This window comes from Diabrotica undecimpunctata, chromosome 3 (assembly GCF_040954645.1).
Source record: "Diabrotica undecimpunctata isolate CICGRU chromosome 3, icDiaUnde3, whole genome shotgun sequence".
Taxonomy (NCBI): Eukaryota; Metazoa; Arthropoda; class Insecta; order Coleoptera; family Chrysomelidae; genus Diabrotica; species Diabrotica undecimpunctata.
Window position 1 is genome coordinate 42,869,494 of NC_092805.1, and position 25,695 is coordinate 42,895,188.

General features: G+C 33.7%; 1 protein-coding gene across 2 annotated transcripts in view; it reads right to left on the minus strand.

Annotated features, from left to right (window-relative positions):
• The window catches only part of LOC140436736 (hydrocephalus-inducing protein homolog), a 371,509-nt gene that overhangs the window by 78,955 nt on the left and 266,859 nt on the right, over nucleotides 1-25,695 (minus strand). For both annotated transcript variants that reach the window (XM_072525797.1, XM_072525796.1), the window contains 4 exons: nucleotides 24,669-25,047; nucleotides 22,859-23,111; nucleotides 17,606-17,811; nucleotides 6,336-6,531 (listed from right to left, as the gene is read on the minus strand). In XM_072525797.1, the coding sequence (XP_072381898.1) occupies nucleotides 6,336-6,531; nucleotides 17,606-17,811; nucleotides 22,859-23,111; nucleotides 24,669-25,047 (1,034 nt within the window). The remainder of the gene's footprint in view (nucleotides 1-6,335; nucleotides 6,532-17,605; nucleotides 17,812-22,858; nucleotides 23,112-24,668; nucleotides 25,048-25,695) is intronic.

Here is a 25,695-nt window from a genome sequence, read left to right on the forward strand (position 1 = left end):
CAGTGGAGTAAAGTTATTGTGTTGTGCACCTGCCAGTAATATTTTGGTAAGTAAAATTTAATTTTACTTGCATTTACTGGCATAAAAACATTCACAACACTTTATTTAGTAAACCACTTTTTGCTCCTGTTATCAATAATTAGTACGGTACAATAAACATAAACCTATTATTGGAACAACTACCTGTCGAATAGGCAGCCAGAATTACGATGAGTAATTACTGGTTGCTAAACGTAATATTCACCAATGGAAGACAAAACTAAAAAGATTTCCAGGGTTGCTTTTGACTACGAGGGCATCCCAAATAATAATATGAGTTCACCGACTGAAAATAATCCCACAACGTCAAACACGTCACAGCAATCTACTTCAACAAACATCTCACATCCTTCCATCTCTTACACAGCTGCAGTTAAATCAGCGCCGAAATGCTCCTTTCCAAAGAAGGAGCAAGCCATAGTGATCCATTCAGAAGAAGACTTAAAGTTATATGACTACGTTAAATCCATAGGAGATATTATCGGACCAAGGAATATATGCTTCGCCTCAAGGATCTCAAACAGCAGAATATGTATTTATTTAACCAAAACAGATCTAGTTGAGCAGCTCATTTCCACAAATCCTACTATTACCATCGGAAACCATATCCTTTCAGTCAGAAGATTAATCACTCCAGCAAAACGATTGATCATGTCTAATATATGTCCTTCAATACCCAATGAAATAATAGAGGCCTCCCTGAAAAACATAGGACTTCAGCTAGTCTCTCCAATATCATTCCTACGAGCTGGCATCCCAGGAGATGAATACAACCATATCTTGTCCTTCCGCAGGCAAGTATATTTTATGCCATCCCATGATAATTCTGAGATTCAAACATCCCTAATTATTCCATTTGACAATAATGATCATAGAATATTTTTATCCACAGATAAAATGACTTGTTTCTACTGTAAAAAACCCGGTCACATAGCATCAAATTGCACCTCCCCTGAATCCAATCAATCACAAAATTCGAACAAAACATCTCCACCTCCCTCTGATATTTCCCAAGCTGCAAGTCGAAATACACTACCGGTAGTTCCACAAGACGACAATTCGGAAACACCTAATGACACGCGCAAAATTAATATAACTTCAAAAGGTGAAAAGAGACCAAAGTCAACTGACTCATCAGAAATAGAACACCAAACTGATTCAGAGTTTATCGTACCAGAGCAAGCCACAAAAAAAGTAAATCAAGCCAAAAAGAAACTCAAAAGGGACTCTTCTATTCAAGATGACAGCAGAATATCGCTTGAATCTAAGAATACAATCATAGAACACTATCAAAAAGACTCTTTTACGTTACCGGTCGATAACTTTATAGCTTTCTTAGAGAATTGCTACGGTAAAACCAGCCCACTGAGCGAAGCACTCCTGTTTACAAAAAATATAGAAGATCTTCTCTCCGACATTTCCAAGATTTACAAATCAATAACTGAGAGATCTCTCAAAAATCGACTAACTAGAATTAGTAAGAAAATTAAAACGGAACTAGGCTCTAATAATTCTGATGCAGAAAGCATAATCTCGGTATCCTCACAAGACAATTTCGAAGAAGACCATCTCTCTGAAGGGGCAACCACTTCAGAAACATAACATACTTATTTTTAATTTAATCCAGTGGAACTGCGACGGGTTTTACCCCCGTCTAGAACGTATTCAACAACTAATCATGGACACGAATGCTGACATTATTTGCCTACAAGAAACAAACTTCAAGCAAACGGACAAGAAATATCTCAATGGTTTTCAAGCACATCACTTTTTAAGAACAAATTATATCAGAGCTAGTGGAGGCACATCTATATATATTTCTAAAGACTACTATTGTAAAGAAGTACACTTAAGTACCACACTAGAAGCTATTGCTGTTACTATTTGGTGTCCAAATAAAATTACTATCTGTAGTATTTACATACCACCTTCCCACAGCCTTACTGAATTTGAGCTAATAAGCTTAATTAATCAACTTCCAGCCCCCTTTATTTTAGTAGGCGATTTTAATGCCCATAATTCACTTTGGGGATCGGAAAAAACATTTGGTAGAGGAAAGTTCGTTGAAAATGTTTTAAACTCCTCTAACATCTGTATATTGAATACCGGATCCAAAACATACTTCAACATTTCTAGTGGCACTTTCTCCTCAATTGATCTTAGCTTATGTGACCCAAGGTTAACACCACTTCTTACCTGGACTACAATGGATTGCCTTTATGACAGTAATCACTTTCCTATCTTGATTTCTAATTCTATCAGCAAACCCAGAGCAAAAATTTCAAAATGGAAATTATCTCACGCTAACTGGAAGAACTTTTCAGACTTCATTGAAAACAAGATCAACCAGCTACAACTACCAGAAGATCCTGATATAGCACTAGACTCCCTAGTCAGTTTAATCACCCTGGCTGCTCAAACGCACATTGGAACATGCACAATATCGTCTTCTCGTAAAACTGTACCCTGGTGGAATACTGAATGTAAGAAAGCTATCCGAGAAAGCAAAACAGCATTAAATAAATATCGTAGAATCAGAACTGAGTCAAACCTGCTTAAATTTAAACAACTAAAAGCTATAGCGCGAAGAGTGATCAAACAAAGCAAAAAAGACTGTTGGAATAAATACATATCTTCCATATCTATTGACGCCCCTTCCAGTCAAGTTTGGAAGAAAATTAAACAAATGCACGGAAAAACAACACACTTGTCAATTTCAGCGCTCAGTTATCATAATTCAATAGTAACTGAAGATGATCAAATTGCTAAAATTATGGCAACTCATTTTCATAATAAAAGCAAAAACGACAACTACACAATTACTCTGACTCAACATAAAGATCTTCCTTCTACTACAGATCTCTCAGATGACCTTCTCGCTTTAAACGCACCTTTTACTTTTCAAGAGCTTTCCTTTGCTATATCTACCTTAAAAAATTCTGCAGCAGGAATTGACAATATACCCTCCATATTCCTCAAAAATTTAGCCCTCAATGGACTTACAAAATTACTTTCATTTTATAATCTTCTTTGGATCAACGAACAGTTTCCCAACCTGTGGAGACAATCCATCATTCTTCCAATTAAAAAACCCGACAAACCTTCAATAGAGCCATCCTCTTATAGACCGATTTCATTAACATGTTGCATGTGCAAATTAATGGAAAAACTAATCAATAATAGACTTAACTGGTTTTCTGAAAAGCACAATATAATTAGCTCCGTTCAATCGGGATTCAGACCACATCGAAGCGCTATGGACAATTTAGTATTGCTACAAAACCATATAACCGAGAATTTCAATAAGCAACATGATACAGTTGCAGCTGCCTTCGATATTGAAAACGCCTTCGATACTATTCCAAAGAATGTAATATTACAGAAACTTATCGATAATAATATTACAGGCAATATTTACACGTTCATAAATAACTTCTTAAATCACCGTAAATTTAAAGTTGCAGTAAACGGTAATGAGTCAAATGTTTTTGAACAGCTCAATGGTGTACCTCAAGGCTGTTTTAAGTCCAATTCTGTTCAACTTAGCAATTAATGATATTTCAAAAGAAGTTCGCCAACCGATAAAAGCTCTGCTGTACGCTGATGATCTACTTATTTATTGTAGTGGAGCAAGCATATCCAGTACATCAAATCTTATTCAAAATGCTGTAAACAACGTATATTCTTGGTCCACACAACACGGCATTAAACTTTCCAGCTCAAAATCTAGGATACTAAGATTTACCAAAAAGCAAAGCGTTCAAAACCCGGAAATATATCTAAACGATGTTCCTTTAACTACAGTAAATAATCATAAAATCTTGGGCCTAATATTCGATCAGAAGTTAAACTGGAAAATACACTTAAAAAAACTAAAGGACAACTGTGCTGGTAAACTAAATATATTGAAAACACTTGCACATCATCAATGGGGAGCTGAAGAAAATATGTTATTGAGAATCTATACAGCTCTTATTCGCTCTAGGTTAGATTATGGATGTATACTCTACATGACCGCCTGTAATACTTATCTTAAATCCCTAAACTCAATACAAACGACCTCCTTACGTATATGCCTAGGTGCATTTCGATCTAGCCCCGCCGAAAGCTTGTGCGTTGAAGCTTTGGAACCTCCTCTTTTCATACGACGTCAGCTTTTACTCTCTTCCTATTTCACTAGAGTTTCAGCCAACCCAAAAAACCCAGTACTTAAGCTCATTAACATCCCCCACGCTCCTGAAAATAGAGACAGATCTGTTTACCCCCTACCACAATTAGTAAATCCTTTGCTAGCAGCCATAGACCTGAATATAACTACCCCCATCAGTACTTCCAATAATCCTCCATGGACCAATAAACTACCTGCTTTCAATACCAGTCTAACTCGACATAAAAAAGAAGACACTCCTAAACAGCTCCTTAGACAATTATTTCAAGAAACAATAAATGCAAAACAGTACAACCAAGTTCTTTATACCGACGCATCTAAAGATGAAAAGAATACTGGCTGTGCCGTATGTACCGAAAACATAACTTTAGCTTTATATCGACTACCAACTACTTGTAGTATTCACACTGCAGAATTATATGGTATCCTTAAAGCTCTTGAAATGACTTCTCCCAATATCAAATCTCTAGCTATATGCACTGATTCTCTTTCTTCAATTCAGTCTATTGCCAATATATACTCGTTAAATCCGATAGTCCAAAAAATCCAACACATCTGTCATCAAAACCACAGCAGAGGAACATCAATAACCATTCTTTGGACCCCATCTCATATAGGGATCACTGGAAATGAGTCTGCAGACATCGCAGCAAGAAAAGCAAGTTGTTCTGACCTAAGCCAAGAAAAAATTCAACTTCATCAAGATCTAGCAGCAACCATAAAACAAAACACTCGTAAAATATGGCAAAATCATTGGAATGGACAAAACAGAAAACTGTACATAATCAATCCCACTGTATACTCATTTAAGATACCTACAATGACTAGGAGGGACAAACTCATCATTCGAAGACTTCGAATAGGACACACTCGCTTCACTCACGGATACCTGATGACTTCCGAAAACCCACCTGTTTGTGAACATTGTGATTCTCACCGCGTTACAGTAGAACACTTACTCGTTGAATGCAGTTATTATAGAATGTATAGACTAGCGCATAATATAACTGGTAGCCTGAAACAGATACTTAGTTCGCCTAATGTGTACAGTGCTCTAATTGACTTTTTAAAAGATTGCAGATTGTATTATCGGATATAACAAATATTGCAACATTGTTTGTTAAAAAAAAAACAATGTTTGTAACACTATATGTAACTATGTTAACTATCTATAACTTACTGTATTTATCTTATAATGTAATAATCTTATATGAATAATGTAATACTCCAAATATTCTTGTACCCGTGTCAATGGCCATAGATGTCGAGACACGTTAATTTCAATAAAAAAAAAATTTGCTTTTGGCGTTTCGATTTCCAATGCGGAAATCGTTTTAAAAAAATGTTTTAAAATAAGAATTAAGAAATTATGTTAACCTACAGAGTTTATCATTAAATGATAAACACATTTGGACAACTCAATTAATTTTGGAAAACGTGATTCTTAATTTCGTGATTCTTTGATTTCTTAATTTGTGAAATAATATATCAGACCTAAATATCAGAGTGACTCTGTGTGACTGTTTAGACAAACCAGGTGGAGTAAATTTGAACTAGTCTATTGTGTCGAGTAAAAGAAAAATATTATTTGTTTAATATTGTTATAAATTTGATATAGGTACTCAAACCAAAACAAATTGTTGGAACGGAGCGTTACTGTAAATGAGCATCATAGATTCACAAAACTGCTCAATTATGCGCCAAACTTATATTTTTGAAGCAAAGCTTCTATACTGGCGTTGCATTACTTTTTTATCTCTATTGTAAAATGCTAAGGCGAGCATCACGGAACTAGCGCCACAAGATGGCGTCATCACAAGTAGCGTCACAAAATAGCGGTTCTTCACATCGATTCACTACTCTCATTCAATTCGTTTCTATTCATTATATTAATTCTAAGCAGGTTTCAATTAAAAACTTCATGAAAATAAAATAATAATAAGAATTAAAAAATTACAAGTGTATCTGTTAATAAAATATAGCAAAACACAAACGAAAATAAAAGAACGATACTAAAATACGATTCGTAACGATTCTCAAACGACAAAATTTAAAAGTCAGCAAAAAATTAGTTTGAAGGAACAAAATATTAAAAATTAAGAAAGAATTGGTTGGTGTGATCAATTACCTTTCCTAAATCAATAATATTTTCAATATTATGGTCCAACAATATTTCTTCTCCAGCTTTATTAAGATAGTATACTTTACATTCAATTTGTTGGCATTTGGCAGATATAGTGAGCGTTAGAGGTTTTGTCATTTTCTGGACTTCACATTGAATGTAGAATGTTGCATCGCCAACTAGTTCGGCATTGTAAGTAATCCTAAAACATAAAAAATAATAATTTTTTTTTAATATAACTGCCCATGTTAATAGTTTTAATTATTTTCATGAAATGATGATTGATTAATAAAAGGTATTTCTTCAGATATAATTAATCCTATAATCATAAGACAATTTAATACGTGAGTAGAACTGCATACAACCAGTTTTCTTTACATTTACCACTAAAGATATTCTTTTACACCAGGTTTTAAATTCATCTGCTACAGAGTTTCTTTTTGGTGTGAGCATAAATTCAGTCAAAGCATCTACAGCAATAGTTGTGTCACCAAAATACAAGAAAATGATATATATGTAGATAAAATATTAAAGGTCCCAACACAGACAGCCGTGGTACACCTTAGTGAACATCAAATATTGTTGGTGCACCATACTGTTGAAACATTATTTAATTATCTAATTTTAAAGAAAGGAGTAGGTGTATCTGGGTGCGAACGTTTTTAGCGAGATGAAAGCAAACTTTATTGTATTGTGAATTAGATGATATTTTATTTAAAAACTATAATTTATTTTTGAATTTCTTGAATAAAGTTAGCCCATTAATATCGAAACAGACAACCAATATGAGAGAACCAATACCAGCATCAACAAAGCTGCCTTTACTCTTCGAGTCGTAGCTACTGTAGATTCATACAAAAGTTTAATATATCTGTTTAAACATTCTGATAGTTTGTTTAGCACTATTCATGCCCATTGTACGCAGAATTATTGCAGAAGTTCTTCGTGAACATATAGACGTCAAGTTATTTTGACTCAATGTTGTTGTAATGTTGTTTAAACAAGTTGTTGTTTACGGAAAAAATAAAAACCCAACTGCTAAAAAAACAAATTAAATGAAAATAGAAAATTTTATGCCACCAAATTACATAAGAATATTATACACATTTAAAACAAATTGCGACATTGAGCAATATGGAGTATATGGAACAATTAGAAGCAATATTGCCGAAACACTTGCCGCATTTTACTTTGCAACGCGATAAGTTCAAGCTACAATTCTGGTTTTACTGATTCACAGTCCACATTCAACGGAAATTCATGCTGAAAATGTCCAGGTCCTGTTCGAGAACATTGAAGTTTTAAAATCTTCGCTCAAACTTGTCATTCAGACATTTCACGTTTTTCTAATAGCTCTTAAGATTGTCTTCCCTAGCTGTAATAAATTTTAGTTTTGGAAAATGAGTTTAGTTTTTAACGATAAGATTACTTTATCGTTACTGAGAGATTTAAAATAACTTACTTCTGCCTGTAAATTATGCAACCAACTATACATGGAATTGTATTATCAATTGGTCAAACTGCTTACCTGCCGTTTCCGCTTAGCTTGGAACTGACGGAAGCCAATGATTTTAAAAGTGTAAAGAGGCACTTTATATCCAACCTTTCAACGGGTCAGAGGAGTGATCCTTCAGCGACTAACGCCACGTGGTTTTCAAGTTAGCAGGAAATATTTTAAGTTTATTCAGAGGCCAATTTTAATTTATAGAAGGCGTGTTTTTTTTTATGAGTATTAGAAGTTTTTGGGAAAAGAAGATTTTACTTTAATTACTGGAATATTATTGCGTTGGGTGAGTTTCATTTTAATTAAAGTAAATCATTTTTTTTAATACCATTGTTAGTTTCATATTAATATCATTTATTCAATAATTTTACCCTAATTATATCAATCGAATCACGTTCAGAATTCTTTCTATTAGAAATTCTCCTAAGTACACTTTCTCATTTCACTATCCAATCAATTCGGTAATGTAAGGAGATCCTTCATTACTATTTGCATATAATATATTCGTCAAGATAAGTTAAATTTTATTTCTTCATTGAAATATTCATAGTACAATCCCAATATTCTTTTAATACATAATTTTCAATTAATTTTCCAAGGTCACAAAAAGTGTACGAAACCTTTCGCTAATTATCATCATTCGGGCTAGTTTTTCTTGTCCTAACCGCCTTTTTGTTTATCAAATCAGAGTAAAGCTAATGAGAGCTTTCTTTGATTTTATTTTTAGTCGCTGGAGGAAAAAGGGATATAAAAGTCAATACAATAAAGATTATTTTGGATTTGGGGTAATAGATTTCAGTTTAGTTTAGTTGGAGTTTTTTTTTGGTTTTTCCCGGATATTGAAGTAGCTGTTCAGTTTGGTGCTAGAAAAGTGGACTTACAGCTTTCACCCTGACGAGTCCCAGCGGCGTAAGGCGTCCGGAAGAAGAACCTTCTCGATTTGAGAGTAGTCAGGTTCTTTTTTATTGTTTTCGTACTATTTTAAAAATAAGTTACCTAAATTTTGTTTAAACTTTTAGTGAGTGAACGAACCAAAACTTAATAATAATTTTAGTCAATTTTCATAATTCATATTTGCGTATCATTATCTACATAACATTCAATTTTTTATTAACATCATTTGCTTATTTTTGTGATTAAATATTTTAAATATATATAGATATATATATATATATATATATATATATATATATATATATATATATATATATATATATATATATATATATATATATATATATATATATATATGTATTAGTTATAACAGGGTAGGGGTGGATTTTAATACAATTTTTGTAAGGTCATTTGTGCACAAAGGTCCATTTTGTATTCTTACAGCCCTACTGGTAACGTCACTGATTCATCTTGGATCTGTTCCTTTCTAAACAGACCAATTTAAATACATCAACAGGTTATCTGATTGGAATCAACTTAGAAATTGTCAAACTGATACATTGTGTTAAATATAGGGAGGGGTTATAGTTGTTTGGATATATAAATTTGTTGGTTGTCAGTAAATTTTGTTTTAATTAATGAATAAAACTTTATAATAAAAGTTCATACTTTTCTAGTACATTAGGGAATGTAAATATATTGTATAAAAAAAGGGGTCAATAGGATTTTATATTATTAGGGTATTTAAGTTAAATTGTACATTACGGGGTTTACAGTGTTTCTATTTCCCTGGCGCCCTAATCATTCTTTCTCCCTACATTCATGTTGTCAGTACATATTCTTAGTTCGTTTTATTTATTCTTATATTTTCTTAGTTAATCCATATTTACTATTCGTTACTGTTTTCTCAGGGCATGCAAATAGGCCTAACCCTACCTTGAGTATCAACCGGCCAGTCTCAAGCATACCCAGCTAGCTGAACTGCATTCAGTTTCAACTTCTACTTTCAACTTAGTTTTGAAACTTATATTCACTATTACTCTACAGATCCTATCACATCAGGGACCTTGTTCCAAGTGATCTGGTTAATATTTGTTACAGTAGCGCCCAAAGTGGAGCGACATATATTTTGTTATAAGTTGTTATATGTTTTTCTTGCTTAATTGTTTAGAAAATAGTTTCAATTGCACTTTGAAAGTCCTGATATGACCCCAAATATCATGGATTAATTGATTTCTTCTCTGGAGTTTAAGGTTCAATTTATTGATGTGACTGAGAAGATCTGTTAAAAATGCAAATTTCGAAAGCCATAAAATGTCTTTAAAATATTTACACTTATATTATATTTCTTTTTCTTTCATAAAATGGGTTATTTCGTCATTAAGATGCCAAATGCGATCAAAAACTCGACCTGCACTTAAAGATCTTACTTTAGTGTAGTAAAGTACATCAGAATATTCAGACTGCAATTAATCAAGAAAATCTTGATATTGTCTATGATTGAGAACTCGTGAACTCATGCTATTAACAAGCTTAATAATAACATCAAGCAAATGCTTCATGTCTAGAGCAGATTTACACAGGGCTTCTTAATGTAAGACACAATAAAGAAATACTACTTTTATTCCAGGAAATGTTTTCTTAAACATGTCTAAGAAACCAGATTTTGCTCGTCATATTTGGTGCTCCATCAGTAGTAATGTTAATATTGCTCACAGGTACTGTCAAAGATGTGACAGTGTCTTTAAATTCTTGAAAAATATTTGATCCTTTTGACGGTCCCTTCGTTGGGCGCATACAAGCTAATTTTTCAATTCAATAAGACAATGCTTTGTTACTTTTCCAATATTATATGCTACAATATAACTGGCACAAGTACCTGACAGTTTTTTAAGTACAGTTCCTGCTTTTTTCTTTTGTTCTTGTTCGGTCATTGCTTAATAGGGGATATCGTTATTTTTTGTCATTAAGTGTCGTGAGATGTTGAATTTTTTAAATACGGCTACAGATTCATTGAAAATTAGACACACAGGTTTATCCTTAATAGGCGCGAAAAAGTATTTACAAGTCCATTCATCTTTAAGTACACGACATTCTGAATCAACTTTACGTTTATTAGTTGTCATTTTAACAATAAAAATGTCACAAAATACTACAAACAAAGCAAAACTATAAACAGTTTTCACCGAAAATTATCCACCCATACAGTCGCCGAGATGGATGTCATGCCTATGTGACTGTTTGAGTGATCGAAATAAACAGAACTAACCTTGAAAAAAATGAGAAACAGCAATGGAAAATACCAGTCCGTTCTCCTTAGTGCGACAGGGAAAACTGACGCAAAGCCCTCCCTGCATCTCTTTCTAATTTGACAGGTTTATCGACCACGTGATCTAAATGACCAATGAAAAGGTCATGTGGCCGATAAACCCAGTCCATTAGACAGAGATGCAGGGACGGCTTTGCGTCGGTTTTCACTGTCGCACTGAGGGAACGCGACTGTATTGCAGCATTTAAGAGACTAGTTGGAAAGGACAAAGGGCGTGTTCAAGTCTTAACATATCATCAATAATGATTTATTCTTTCCGTTACAATTATTAATGAAAAACACGCTTCGATATCATGTTACCGCCAATTCTCCTCGTTTTAATATAAAAATTAGTAAAAAGGGTTTCGTTTTATAACCACAAATGGTCATAAAATGTTTTTCTTCTTTAAAAAGCTTAAATAGCTTGCAAAATCATTAGAAAAGCAAATTTTATTTGGTCGGTTTTTTCGTTGAGGCGTCTGCTCATAAAGTTGTTATTTTCACTTTATTTAAAATGCAGGGTTAATGTCTACCTAGAAGTATATCGAAAGGTTGATTGCTTTTCGGAACTTTCATTAAAAGGTACTAAATCGATCAGTTTTATTGTTTGATATTATGAATTTTCTTTGTAAGTGTATCGGGAAAATAGCTTATTTCTTAAATTATAAACTACTGTTTTGAACGTTAAAGTTCGTTACTACTGCGAAAAATATTAATTCTGTAGGTTTTTCTTTCATATAAATTATCAGCTTTGAGCGGCTTTTAATGAATTCTCTTTCGGTTTTCGTGCGGGACAGTCATCCTGACATTTTAGCATTATATAATCGAATCTTTACTTGAGCACAACCTCGCCAAAAATCACAGGGTAACCTCATGTAATGTATCAGCCACATACACAAGGGAAACAATCCCACCCCCAAACGCAATCGTTAATCAGTTAGCCCGGTATGTAACAAGTCAACATAGCAAGAAAATAAAAGAAACAAAATAAGGGGTAGTTAGCCTAGAAAAGAATAATTATATATATATATATATATATATATATATATATATATATATACATCGGTTTAGAACGTCTTTCGACGTTGTCCGATACCTAAACACCATCTCTTCCTATCTTCGCAGTCGTTTGTTGTTAAATTTCTTTCGCTCATGGACTTGTTTACGCCGTGTTGCCATTCTAATCTGGGTCTTCTTCTTTTCCGTCGACCTATCGGTTGCCATTCTATTACTTTTTTGGGGAGTCTTGATGCTGTCATCCGTTGAACATGCCCATACCACCTTAATTGTTTCTTCTCTATATCTTGAGTTATATTTCCTTCTATTCCCATACGTTGTTTTATTACATCATTTCTGATTCGGTCTCGTCTGGAAATACCTAAAGATCTTCTCATTGCATCCATCTCTACTGCTTCTATTTGCTTTTTGTTCTTTTCACTAATTCTCCAGGTTTCAGCGCCATAAAGAAGAGTAGTTTCCATAAAGAAGAGTAGTAAATTTCCTTCCTTTCGTTATCTCTTTACTCCACAGTATACTATTGAGACATCCTAAGACTTTCTTTGCTTGAGTGATTCGTTTTTCTATTTCCCGTGTATCAGTTCCTGTATTGTCAAAGGCAACACCCAAGTAGTCATAGCTCTGACAGCAGGAAATATGTTGTCCGTTTTCGAGGTCTATGTTATCTTACTCGTTTCCAATACAAAGATATTTGGTTTTTGTTGTATTGACATTCATTCCCCAGTCGTTATATTCTTCTATCAGTTTTCTTAGCATGTACTGCATGTCTTCCCTGTCGGTCGCTAGCACTACCTGGTCATCAGCAAACTGGAGTGTATATATACATTCATTGCTAAGCTCTATACTCATCCTATGTACCTTTCTTTTTTATCTTTCCAATGCCGCTGCAACATATATCTTGAATAAGGTTGGTGAGATACAGCATCCCTGTCGCAAGCCTTTTGAAAAGAATAATTATAATTAATTAAATAATCATTATATACTCCAAATTAAATAAAGAATAAAAAATTCGACACAGTTTAACGTATACATTTCAAATTAAACAAAGAATAACAATTCGACCTAGTTTGACACAAGCTCCGAATGTTTAAAAATTACGACACCTTAGATCTTCGTGGAAAATAATACAACAAAGCATCGCATGATCCATTTTAACACGTGGAGCAGATGGCATAATCAGCAAAATCTCTAGGGGAATGCGGTACGATGCAACGCTTGACTTTGGACTGTGACGGGTAATTGAGGGTACGCGCTCGCGGTACATGAAAACGAAGAAAATCGGTCAACGGGGCAGTGAGTGCTCGACGACCTAGGGGGCAGTAGTGTGTGTCATCGGTCATCTGTCCCGGTGTGAATCAGCTCAGTTAGCGCGGCATCGTATCCGACGGGAAGGTAGAGAGTATAAGTACCTAATTTTCGTCTCTCTTAGAATCATGATAGCGTACAGTGCTCCCAGAGTTCATTCAGACAGTACCTGAGTTCCAATTCGGACTACAAGGCGTATTCTTTAGCTAGGGCCTAAATACGCTCAGATAACTAAACATAAATAATAACCAATGGGGAAAAACAAATAATAGTAGATTGTCCGCCAAATTATACTCTTTGGTAAAGTCTCTTCTAGTCTCCCTTCGCAAAATTTGATAAAACAATAATTAGCTATCTCGTATATCTTGTTTTGTTAGTTGTAGATTTACTATTTATTAATATATAGTAAGTTTGAAAATTGGCTTTTGTTCTTTCCCGGCCCGTTTCAGGTAGAGACTAGAAGAGAACACACTTTTCGCTTTGTACATCTCTCCGGCTTCTAACGTAAGTCAATAACCTCTAACTCTTTACAGGGCCTGCATCTGAACGTCCTTTATCCCCTTATTCAAATTTTGCCTACCCTCTTGTAAATCCGCGAGGGCGGAATCACGACCATTCGTACTAATTGGACCAGTAAGCCTTGCCTCCACTCGAGAGTTAAGTCTCCCTTAACATTATAGACGTGGATGTTAAAATATTAACAGCGTTTATTACAGTGCTAACACCGGTCTGTCCCAGCCGTATTACACTCACTTATTTCGCAATTTATACGCGCACTACGTAAAATTATTTTTGCACATTGCAGAAAAATAAGATGTTTATCTTGGTTAAATACATTTGTAATAAGTATTCTTTTATAACAGTGCAATATAAAATAAAGTGTTTTTAAATTCATCGAAAATTTCTTATAACCACTTCGACTTAGAAATTGTTACCGACGAAGGATTATTTAATCCAAGTCTTCATACTTAGCCAGTTCATAATAAAGGAAACAAATCACAACATAAATTTGTACGTCTTAGTAGAACAACATAATTTAATACGCCCTGATAAGACAATACAATTTGATTACTTATTACCAATTCGACTTTTTTCGACGAACGATTCTCTAATCCAAGTCTTCTTTGGGTGCCGTGTCCGTATTCAGACGTTGGCCGTCATCATGTTTACAATTTACTGAAACCTTTCTCTGTCGGCTGCTGCGCGAAATAATTCTTCTACTGTGGAACCACACCATTGTCTAATATTACGCAGCCATGAAAGTTTCTTTCGACCAATCCATCTCTTTCCTTCCACTTTTCCTTGTATTATAAGGCGAAGTAGATGGTATTTAGGTCCTCTAATAATATGGCCGAAGTATTCTGTTTTTCTCCTCTTTATGGTGTTTATGAGCAGACGTTCTGAATTGATCATTTGAAGAACATCTTCATTGGAAGTATGCGAAACCCACGATATCTTTAGGATTCGTCTATAGCACCACAATTCGAATGCTTCTAACTTGTTTAACATTGTGGTTTTTAACGTCCATGTCTCACAAACATACAATAGGATGGACCACACATAACATTTCAGGACCTTCTTATGAATATTCATCGACAGGTTTCTGTTGCATAAGACTGGTTTCCAGGTCATAAAAGCCTTACGTGATATTTCGATCCTGGTTATTATCTCTTCATCAGAGTCACAATTTACATTTAACCAGCTGCCAAGGTATTTGAAATTATTTACCCTTTCGATCTCCTCTCCATTAAGAGAAATCAGACCTTGATTTATATTGATCTTTCCAAATGCCATCCACTTTGTCTTTGAAATGTTGATTTTAAGGCCTCTCCGATAACTTGCTTCACTGACTAGATTTAGTAATGTTTGGAGATCTTGTAAATTTTCTGCAAGAATGGCTGTATCGTCAGCGTATCTAATATTGTTGATTACTTCTCCACCTAGTCTTACTCCCTCTTGTCTGTCATCCAAAGCCTCCCTAAAGATTTCTTCAGAGTACAGATTAAAAAGAGTGGGTGACAAAACACAACCCTGCCGTACTCCACGTTTGATGGATATTTTTTCAGTCGGACTGTCTTCAATTTGGATAGAGGCTACTTGATTGTAATATAAGTATTTTAGCAGTCTTATATCATAGTGGTCAAGTCCTGCTGCCCCTAGGCAATCGAAAAGTGTATCGTGTTGTACTCTGTCGAACGCCTTCTCGAAGTCGATGAAACAAACATAAACATTCTTTCGGAATTCACAACTTTTTTGTAATAGAACGCGCATACAGAATAGTGCCTCTCTAGTTCCTAGACCGTTTCTAAATCCAAATTGCTTATTACCCATCCTACTTTCGCATAGAAGGAATACTCGGTTTTGTATAATTCGTAAGAGTATCTTCAGTGTGTGACTCATCAAACTGATTAGTCTAAAATCGCTGCATTTGGTGGGCCTGCTTTTCTTTGGTAATGTTATAAACAGTGACTCTAACCAATCATCTGGCATTTTTTCTTCGTTGTAAATTTTGTTGAAGAAAGTGGTTAAGCAGGCAATACTTTCCTCATCCAAAAGTTTAAGTAGCTTAGCAGGGATTTGATCTGGTCCAGGTGCTTTATTGTTTTTGGCTTGCTGTATTGTCTTTTTGACTTCCGAATTCAGTATACTGGGACCTCTGTCTAACTGGTTGTCGCAGGCAGTATTTGGAGCATTTTCTCTAGAAGCATCGTCAAAAAGGTCAGTGATGTATCTCTCCCATTCTTTGCACTGTTGTTCGTGATCACAAATCCGTCCGCGCTTTTAAGTATGTGAGCATTTTTCTCTTTTCTAATTCCGGCAGTATATTTAAGTTTCTTGTGGAGGTTGAAACTGTTATGCTTTTTTTGGAGGTCTTCTATTTCTTCACATAAATTCTCAAGCCAGGATTCTTTGGCTTGCTCAATTTTTCTTTTTATGTGTTTATTGATTTCACGGTAATCGATAATATTTCTATTTTTATGTTGCCGTCGAACTTCCATCAGGTTTAGAATTTCTTGTGTCATCCACTCATTTTTTGCCAACATGGTAGGTGTTTTCAAAGACTCTTGTACGTTCTCTAAAATCGAGTTTTGAATATCATACCAGCATTCGTTAATGGTTCTGTTTTATTTTGGTATATTTGATATTCTGTGTATTTTACTATTTATCTGCTGTGATATGTGTTCGCGCGTTTGAGGGTTTTTCAGGGGGTCGAGGTATATCTTACAAGGCTTAGTTGGCTTTGTTAATTTCTTTAATTTAATTTGTATTTTGGAGCAGAGTAAATTGTGATTTGAGTTTATGTCAGCGCCGGGGTAAGTTTTTACATCTTTAATATTGTTTCGAAATCGGTGGTTTATTAGGATGTAGTCTATTTGGTTCCGTACTATTCTGCCTTGATGTCCATCTTGAGGGGATTTCCACGTGTAAAGACGCCTTTCTGGAAGTTGAAACCAGGTATTTGTAATGGCGAAGTCATTTTCTTGGCAGAATTCTATTAAACGTTCACCTCTTTGATTTCTCTCTCCCAAGCCAAACTTTCCGGTGATGCCCTGCGTCATCTTCTGTCCAACTTTAGCGTTAAAGTCACCCATAATTATTATTGCTTCGTGTTTCTTTGTTATTTTTAGCACTTCTTCTATTTGATGGTAGAATTCTTCAATATTCTGTTCATCTGCGTCAGCAGTGGGAGCATAAACTTGGATGATATTTATATTTACAGGTTTAGCATTCAGCTGTATTAAAATTACTCTGATATTGGGATGAAGTTAGTGAATCCAAGTCTACTCATGTTTTAAGAAAGGAGACAGTTGAAGGGCGCTCAACAGGTCGAAAAAACTAGGTGAAGGATACAAATTATGATATGTAGGGAAAAGTAACACTAGGAATGTAGTTGGTATAATTTCTGATAGTAAAATGAAAGATAACGTAGTAGAAGTTGTAAGAACGAGTAATAGAATAATATCAGTGTTTGTACTTGATTAAAAAGTGTTATATATTGTGTGAACTGTTGTAACAATACGTTAGTTTGTAGTAATGACGCAGTGTGTATATCTCTAAATATTGAAACATATATCTAAATTAACAATAATTAAAAAAAAATTATAATTTTTTTTTGTAAATCTACGTAGAATAAAAATATTAGCAAATTATGCGAGTTTTTGTATACATTGTATACATTTAAAAAAATAATAAAAATATAAAAAAATTCTACACTTATTTTTTAAAATAAAAAAAAAGTAATCTTACTGCATTTCTAGGTCGGTATTAGGAATTATTGATCCACTTGTAGGAAAAATCTTAAGCTTCTGAAGGCAATCTTGAGACACCAAACTACTTTTAACAATTTTATACCATAATTCATCTTCCTCGTCGTTTCTTAGATATATTTTATCATCACATGGAACCGACAATAATGTGGGCTTCAGACAAAGATGAGCAGTGTTAAAGTAGACCTAAACGTATTAAATCAATAAATATAAATGTAGAAAAAATGATAATAAAGGAAAAGATAAGTACATAAAAGCGTAATATACATAATCTAAATCACACTCAGTGCAGTTTGGGTCAAATAAAGGGAAAACTTTCTGTATAATAACAATTATAATATGCCAGTTTTAATAGTACTATTTGTAAACTGTTAAAAAACAAGGTAGAAAAATAGAAAATTATAAAATATCTGATGGCCAAAAAAACATACGGTTATTTATTTAGATCAAAGAAATTTTTTTTGTAAATCTTATCTAAAAATATATATTATGTGATAAAGTTTTTACCTCGCTATCTTTTCTTTCTCTTTCTTCCTCGCTATCTGAACTTTTGTTCTTTTTTTTTTTAACAAAAAAGAAAAGAAAGTTTATTTCTGTATATATTTAACTTTAGTTAATTTAGTCATTTAGTCATTTTTGATTTACCCAAAAAATTTAAAATGTCGAAAATTCGTGGTCGTCGACAATTTTGTCATTTAAGCGACTTCGAAAAAGGGCGCATTGTAGGCATGAAAGAGGCCGGTTTTGGTTTACAGGAAATTTCACAAAGTTGCAGCTAATCCATTAAATTTGCAATGAAAGTTAAGCTTAACGTTTGCTTTTGTTGTTATCTTTGACACCACAGCATAAGGCTCGACACTTAGAATGGCGCAGAGCTCGGCAAAACTGAAATGACCAATGGAATTTTGTCTGTTTCAGTTATGAATCTAGGGTTTGTTTGGGTTGCTCTAATGGGCGCATAAGATAAAGATGTTTTTGAGGTGAGAGATGAAACATTACAGTAAAGAAAATAAAATGGATAAAAAAAATAGAAGACACAAGACAATGTAGAAGTCAGAATGGTGACCTATTAACAACAAGGAAAGATGTATTGAATAGATGAGTGGATTACTATAACCAAGCACTTAATATAGAGGAAGAAGAAGAAAAAACCTGGACGACGAAAGAGATGAGGTAAGGACAACAGAGGAGAGGGAAGAGGAATCACCAACGATTCTTGAAGTTAAAGATGCAGTTAAAAAACTAGTCAGAAATAAATCACCCGGAATAGAAAATCTCCCAGCAGAACTATATAAAGAAGGTGGCCACGATACCATAATGCCATTATTCTTTCTATCTATACAGCCCTTGCTGTCCAATTTTGGACATAGACCTCCTAATTAAATATACCCATTTACAAAGATTTAACCTCTTTTTTTTTATAGACCTCCTCTTTCTTCTTCCACGTCTCTCTATTGTAGGCAGTTTGTATCCACTTCGGGCCTGCGTGTCTCTTCAAGTCATCTGACCATCTCATTTGTGGCCTTCCTCTTTTTCGTTTGTAATTATATGGTCTCCAATGTATAATCATCTTATTCCATCTGTCGTCTTTCTGTCTTATGGTATGTCCAGCAAACTTCCACTTAAGTTTTGCTATCTGCGTTAATACATCGGTCACTTTTGTTTTGTTGCGGATCCAAGTATTTCTTTTCTTGTCTGATAGCCTGATGTTCAGCATTTGTCTTTCCATCGCTCTTTGGGTCTTTGCTATTTTTTTCATGTTTTCCTTTGTAAACGTCCAAGTTTGAGAACCGTAGGTGAGAACAGGAAGTATACATTGGTTGGAGACTCTTGTTTTTAAACATTGGGGATATTTTCTATTTTTTAGTATATAGGAGAGTTTTCCGAAGGATACCCAAGCCAACCGTATCCTTCTCTTTATTTCTTCGGTCTGATTTTCTTTATTTAATTTAACTAGTTGTCCCAAATATACATATTCTTTTACTTGTTCTATAGTTGTTTGTGCAATTGTAATTATTAATTCTTCTGGTTGGTTGGTCATAATTTTCGTTTTATTATAATTCATTTGTAGACCTATTTTTGTTGATTCGCTATTTAATTCATCTATCATATTTTGTAATTCTGGATGGAATTTTGCCAGGAAAATAATTTTATAATTAAAAAACACATTTTATCAACTACCAAGACCATATTATACGAAATCAAATAGATTATATAACCATAAACAACAGATATAAAAACACAATCGAATCTGTGAAAACGTATCCAGGAGCAGATATAGGATCAGACCACAATCCAGTAGTGGCACAATTCCGAATAAAACTTAAAAGAGTACAAATACCTAAGCCCAAACAAGTAATAGATATCAATCGTTTAAATGATGAAACAGTTAAACAGGGAGAAACAAGCATTCAGGCAAATCTTGAAAAACTTGAAAAGACAGAGAAGATACCAGAACAAGACAATAATAATCACTGGGCCATTATTAAAAAGAACGTGCTGAAGCCCGCTAAAAATATTCTGAAGAGAGAAAAACCAAAGAAACAGAAAGAATGGATGAGTAACAAAATTTTGTTATTGATGAATTCTCGAAGGCTATCGAAAGGCAAAAATGAAGAACAGTATAAGCAAACTAACACAGAGATCAAAAGAAAAATCCGCTATTTAATCTCTATTCGGAAGAAAGTATGAAGAAAGCATTGAAGGAAGAAGAGATTGGGATAAAAGTTAACGGCTAACCAATTAATAATATTAGATACGCAGATGATACGGTTTTAATGGCGGAAACAGTAGAAGACCTGCAAGCCATTTTAAACAAGGTAGTCACAGCTAGTGAAGAAAAAGGGTTAACAATGAACGTCAAGAAGACGAAATTCATGATTATTTCAAAAAAACAAAGATTGAATGCAAACCTGTACATTTACAATAACGAAATCGAACGGGTGCACAAATATAAATATTTGGGAACAAGCGTTAATAACAACGATGACATCACAGAAGAAATAAAAACTAAAATTGGAAAGGCTCGAGCTGCTTTTGTTAATATGAAGGACATTCTGGCAAGTCATGACATTAACTTAAACCTGAAAATGAGATTGGTTAGATGCTACATCTTCTCGATACTGCTGTACGGAGTAGAGACTTGGACTTTAAACAAGAGCAATACCGATAAACTAGAGGCCTTTAAAATGTGGATATACAGAAGAATTTTGAAAATACCTTGGACAGACAAAATAACAAATAGTGTAGTTCTTCGAAGAATGAACAAAGAACGGGAGCTGTTGATCACCATCAAGAGAAGAAACTTGGAATATCTTGGTCATGTGATGAGAAGGAAAAAGTACGGATTGCTTGTTGCCGAGAGGCGTCGATGGGGCTGGAATGGCCCATATCTGGCTCTGCGGTCTTCCTACGATCCTGGGAGTTGGATCTGGAGGTGGTACGGGTGTCTACCATCTTTACTCTGACGATTCGTATTGGTACTAGACGTATCGTAAGAGATACACAGGTTCGTGTATGTTCCGACAGGAAACTATCACAAAGCGGCTGTGTCTACAGGCCTTTAGTGCTTGATCGCTATGCGAAATACCACCTAAAGCTCTCAAAATGCACAGATAGATATGTATATATATATATATATATATATATATATATATATATATATATATGCCAAATGAAGTAAGTTTTAAAAATATATATGGGTGCAAACGTCTCTGTGCTTAATCTGCGTAGCAGAAGTTCAACTTTGTACGTTCTCTGCACTACAAAGCAATAATAATAATCAAGAAATGTATGTATGCAATTTAGACATAAAGAAATGATATCAGAACCATAAAATCTGCCTGAGATTCCTTAACTTACGGAAGGAATATTCAGAAAAAAACTTGTGACTCCTTGACTTTCGGAAGGAGACTACAAGAGCAAGAGAAATGTAAATATTTCGTAACGTATGATCTCCAGGGAGAAATATCGTATCGAATATATTTGGACAGTAAAATGCGATAATAAAATAGCACAAATAATGTGAGTATTTCAAGCTTTTCATCTCATAGAGAAATGTCGCAACGAAAATACTCAATAAACAGCAATAATAAAATAGCAGATAAAGAAATGGGAATATATTTGAGCGTATGGTCTACGGAGAGAAATATCTCAACAAATATATTCAAAACAAGAAAAATATGCAATAATAAACTAGCAATAAAAGAGAAATGAGAATATACTCGAGCTTATGGTCTACGGAGAGAGATATCGCAACAAATATATTCAAACACAAAAATATGCAATAATAAAATAGCAAATGCGTATTTGCTCTGTGTATGATCCAGGGAAAATATCACAGTGAAAAATACAGAAAAATACACAAATATATATATATATATATATATATATATATATATATATATATATATATATATATATATATATATATATATATATATATATATATATATATATATATATATATATATATATATATATATATATCAAATGCACATAAAAATATCAATAGTCAATAGCAGAAAAATAGGTAAAATAAAAGTCAGATTCTAGGTGGATGAACTAGCACCGAACCTAGAGTCTTATATTACGAGGGTAAGCTCGAACTGGCCGATTACAGAATATCCACCTTCTTTTATAGCCGAAAATCCTTCCCGTAGAATCGGCCAATGGGAAATTTTAAATTGCCCAAAAGTTGGAATAACCCTTATTCCAACCAATGAACAATTTTTCCCATGTTAGGAGATGTTTCCCGTTCGCTGATTGGTGCGTTAATGAACGCTCCGGAGAACACCAGTTAATTATCGAAGGAAAGATTCAGGGCAAACGAAGCGTGGGGAGACGACGTATATCTTGGCTGCCCAATTTAAGAGACTGGTTCCAGTGCACATCTAACCAATTATTTAGAGCAACAGCTTCAAAGATACGAATAGCAATGATGATTGCCAAACTCCGTAGCGGAGAGGGCACTTGAAGAAGAAGAAGGCTATTAGCGCAAATACCTGACTCTAGAAGACTATTTAGACTCAAAATATAGCATTTTCTATCTAAAAACTCCATTCCACAGAGCAGTTAAAAAGTAAGCAAATAAATTTAAGTGTAAATTGGTAGGATATTAGTTGAAAATAATTAAAATAGTAAACAAGATGTAAAATAAGACGATACGAGAAAGAAAAAAGATAATTGTGGAAAATTATATCCAATAATTCGCAACCAGAATAAATTTACGTACTTTAGGATTTGTACAATTTCCAACAACCAAAAAATAAGTTTCTGATTCTTTTTCTTTAACATTAAACAGATATTCTTCTTCAAAAGTACCAATTTGTTGAGGAGTAAAACAAAATGAAAGTTGGCACTTTTTTTCGTTTTCAATAATTCCACAACTTGTTGGACAATGGAAGTAAGATAATGTGTTTATATCTCTAATCGGTTCCAATTTATAACTAAGGCTATCTCCACTGGTATTCACAAGTATAAATGATCTAAAAAATTAAATATAAGTTATTATAGGAAACTTCACTTAATAAAAACGAAATTAAATTATTTATTGAAATAATTAATTTAAATAAATTATATTAAAATTAATTAATTTAAATAAACTATTTATTTTCTATACCATTCTATAGGGATGTCTAATTCGAAAAAAAAAATAATTAAAAAAAATAATTAAAAATACGTAAAGAAGATCAAAGGCCTACTTCTTAAAAAAAAACTCAATCCTTCTGGTTTTATTCGAGATTAACCTTTTCATTGAATTTTGAAATTTTTTCAACTAAATAGTCTAAGACTAACAGTCTTTAATTTTTAAATACATTTAAAAATGTAATAATAAAAATATAATAATATTTTACGCAGCGTAGTAGAGAGAAAAACATTACCGCGGTATCAAGGGCGAAGAGAACTTATGGACATAGTTGAGCAACTGGATAAACAGGTTGGTAATTTAAGAATTTATTTTTAGGAACATGCTGAGACATATATTTTACATCGAGCAATTTGCGAAGTAGATGATACAACGCCGCTTAACCTCAGGGAACAAGAGATGCGCATAAACCACCTAACTAAGCAAGAATAAATGCGCACCTAGATAAGTAAACCTCTGCATGGGTGACATTTCAATGAGATCGTCAAGAATATTTCGACAATACAGCGTCGAACTATTGGTTGACATCAGGAAAGATGTTTCACGAGACTGAGGGTTTTCTACTTGCCATTAAGGAGCAGAATATTCCAACTAAAAATTTCCTGAAATATGTTGTTAGAGATCCTCAAGTCCAAAATGCCAAGTTCCGATATGAATACCAAGTCCAAGGAACCATTCAATATCTTACCGGTGGCTGCTAGGCGTTTGTCGGTACTGATTATAAAGAACGCCATGACTTAGTAGGAAAGATTATCCAACAAGAACTAACTGACAAACTGGGACTTTTCCAAACCGACCATCTTCCTTATTATCAACAAGTCCCTGACACAATGCTTAAAAATGACAACTGCAATCTATACCGGGACCGTACTGTAATTTAGTTGAGTTTAATGTTTAATATATTGTTGATCTCGTTCTTTGGTTCAATAAAAAAGATCGTGAAGATGAACGTTTTCAATAAATTTGCATTTGTCCAAATATTTAGATATTAGGACTCATACATAACAAAATTAAAGACAACGAAAAGGATAAAAGTGCAATAAAACATTTGTTAAACTGGACAAAAAGATATTAAAATCAATTTACGCCGTAAACGCTTAAAAAGGATTGATAGTTTCATCGCTCTTGGACAACCTAGATCTTGAGGCTATTCGAAATATTTTTTAAGCCTTTTAATTGATAATCAATACTAACAATGAGCGTTTTTCCTGGATATTTGTAAGTAATTTTAAAAGGTTAATCCTACAGTTGCCTCCTATTTTTGTAAACAAATTATTTTCAACAACCTATAATAACAGATATTACGGACTTCGTCACAAAAATCGATACCATGTACATAAAAATTTATTCTATAGACACTTATAATAAAATTAAATAAATGTAATAAAATTCTTACTTTGACTTGGTTTCACCTATTCCAGTAGCATGAATCTCAATAACCTTCATGTTCTCCTCGTTTATCTTCGAACACTTACCAGCACCTTCATGTTTTCCATGATCACTATCTTTTAATTCAAAGTAATAGTCAGGTAACAAACTCTGGCCCGTAATAGATAATTCAATATTTTTTAGATCTGGGTGCAAGGAGCTGATTTTGGATTTAAGTTTATAATAATATTGTGAAGCCACTGCTGGAGTAAAAATTATTTGAAATACTGTGGAAGTAGAAGGCTGAATCTCCGTCTTTCGAGGAATAATTTGGAAGGGATGATCGTAGTTCTGTTTAACAAAAGGCTTCATACGCAATCCTTGCTCAGAAGAGTTATCTTGACAATCTATATAATTATAACATAATTGATTATAACTATAAACAATAAATTGAACAAAATTTAGTATGATGTAAATTGAAAATTGGAAGATAGCATTGAAATGGTAGGCAAACACTGTACGAGTCAATCTCCTTCAAATTCAATCTAAAATTTCTACTCATGAATGTGTAAGCAGCTTGTACAAAACATTTATAGTTCACGTTCAGAACTAATAACAAGTAATATTGTCACGATGTTTAATGCAAAACATAAACAACGTATTATAGTGCCTTTTTTCATTCGTGCAGTAAATACACAACCCTGTAGTATCACCTATATAATTGGTCCTTTCAGCCGGATAATAGTTAATTATTACATACATAACTAGTGATTATAAAGTCAGGCCGAAAAAGTCGTTCTACACTTGTATTTGGAACCCATACATAGAACCAGTTTAATTTAATTTATATTACACTTTTTCAACCTCGATATTTGGCGTAACAAATTAGTAAATGCAGAGGAGTATTATATAATTCTCCTGCGATTAGTCTGGCGATAAAGAGCCGTACGCTGCTGGTTTGTTACTTTCCGGATTGGAACGAAGAGAAGCAGACCAGAAAGATCAGACTGGAGCAAATGACGAGTGTTTGATTACATGATGAATGTAGCCACCCA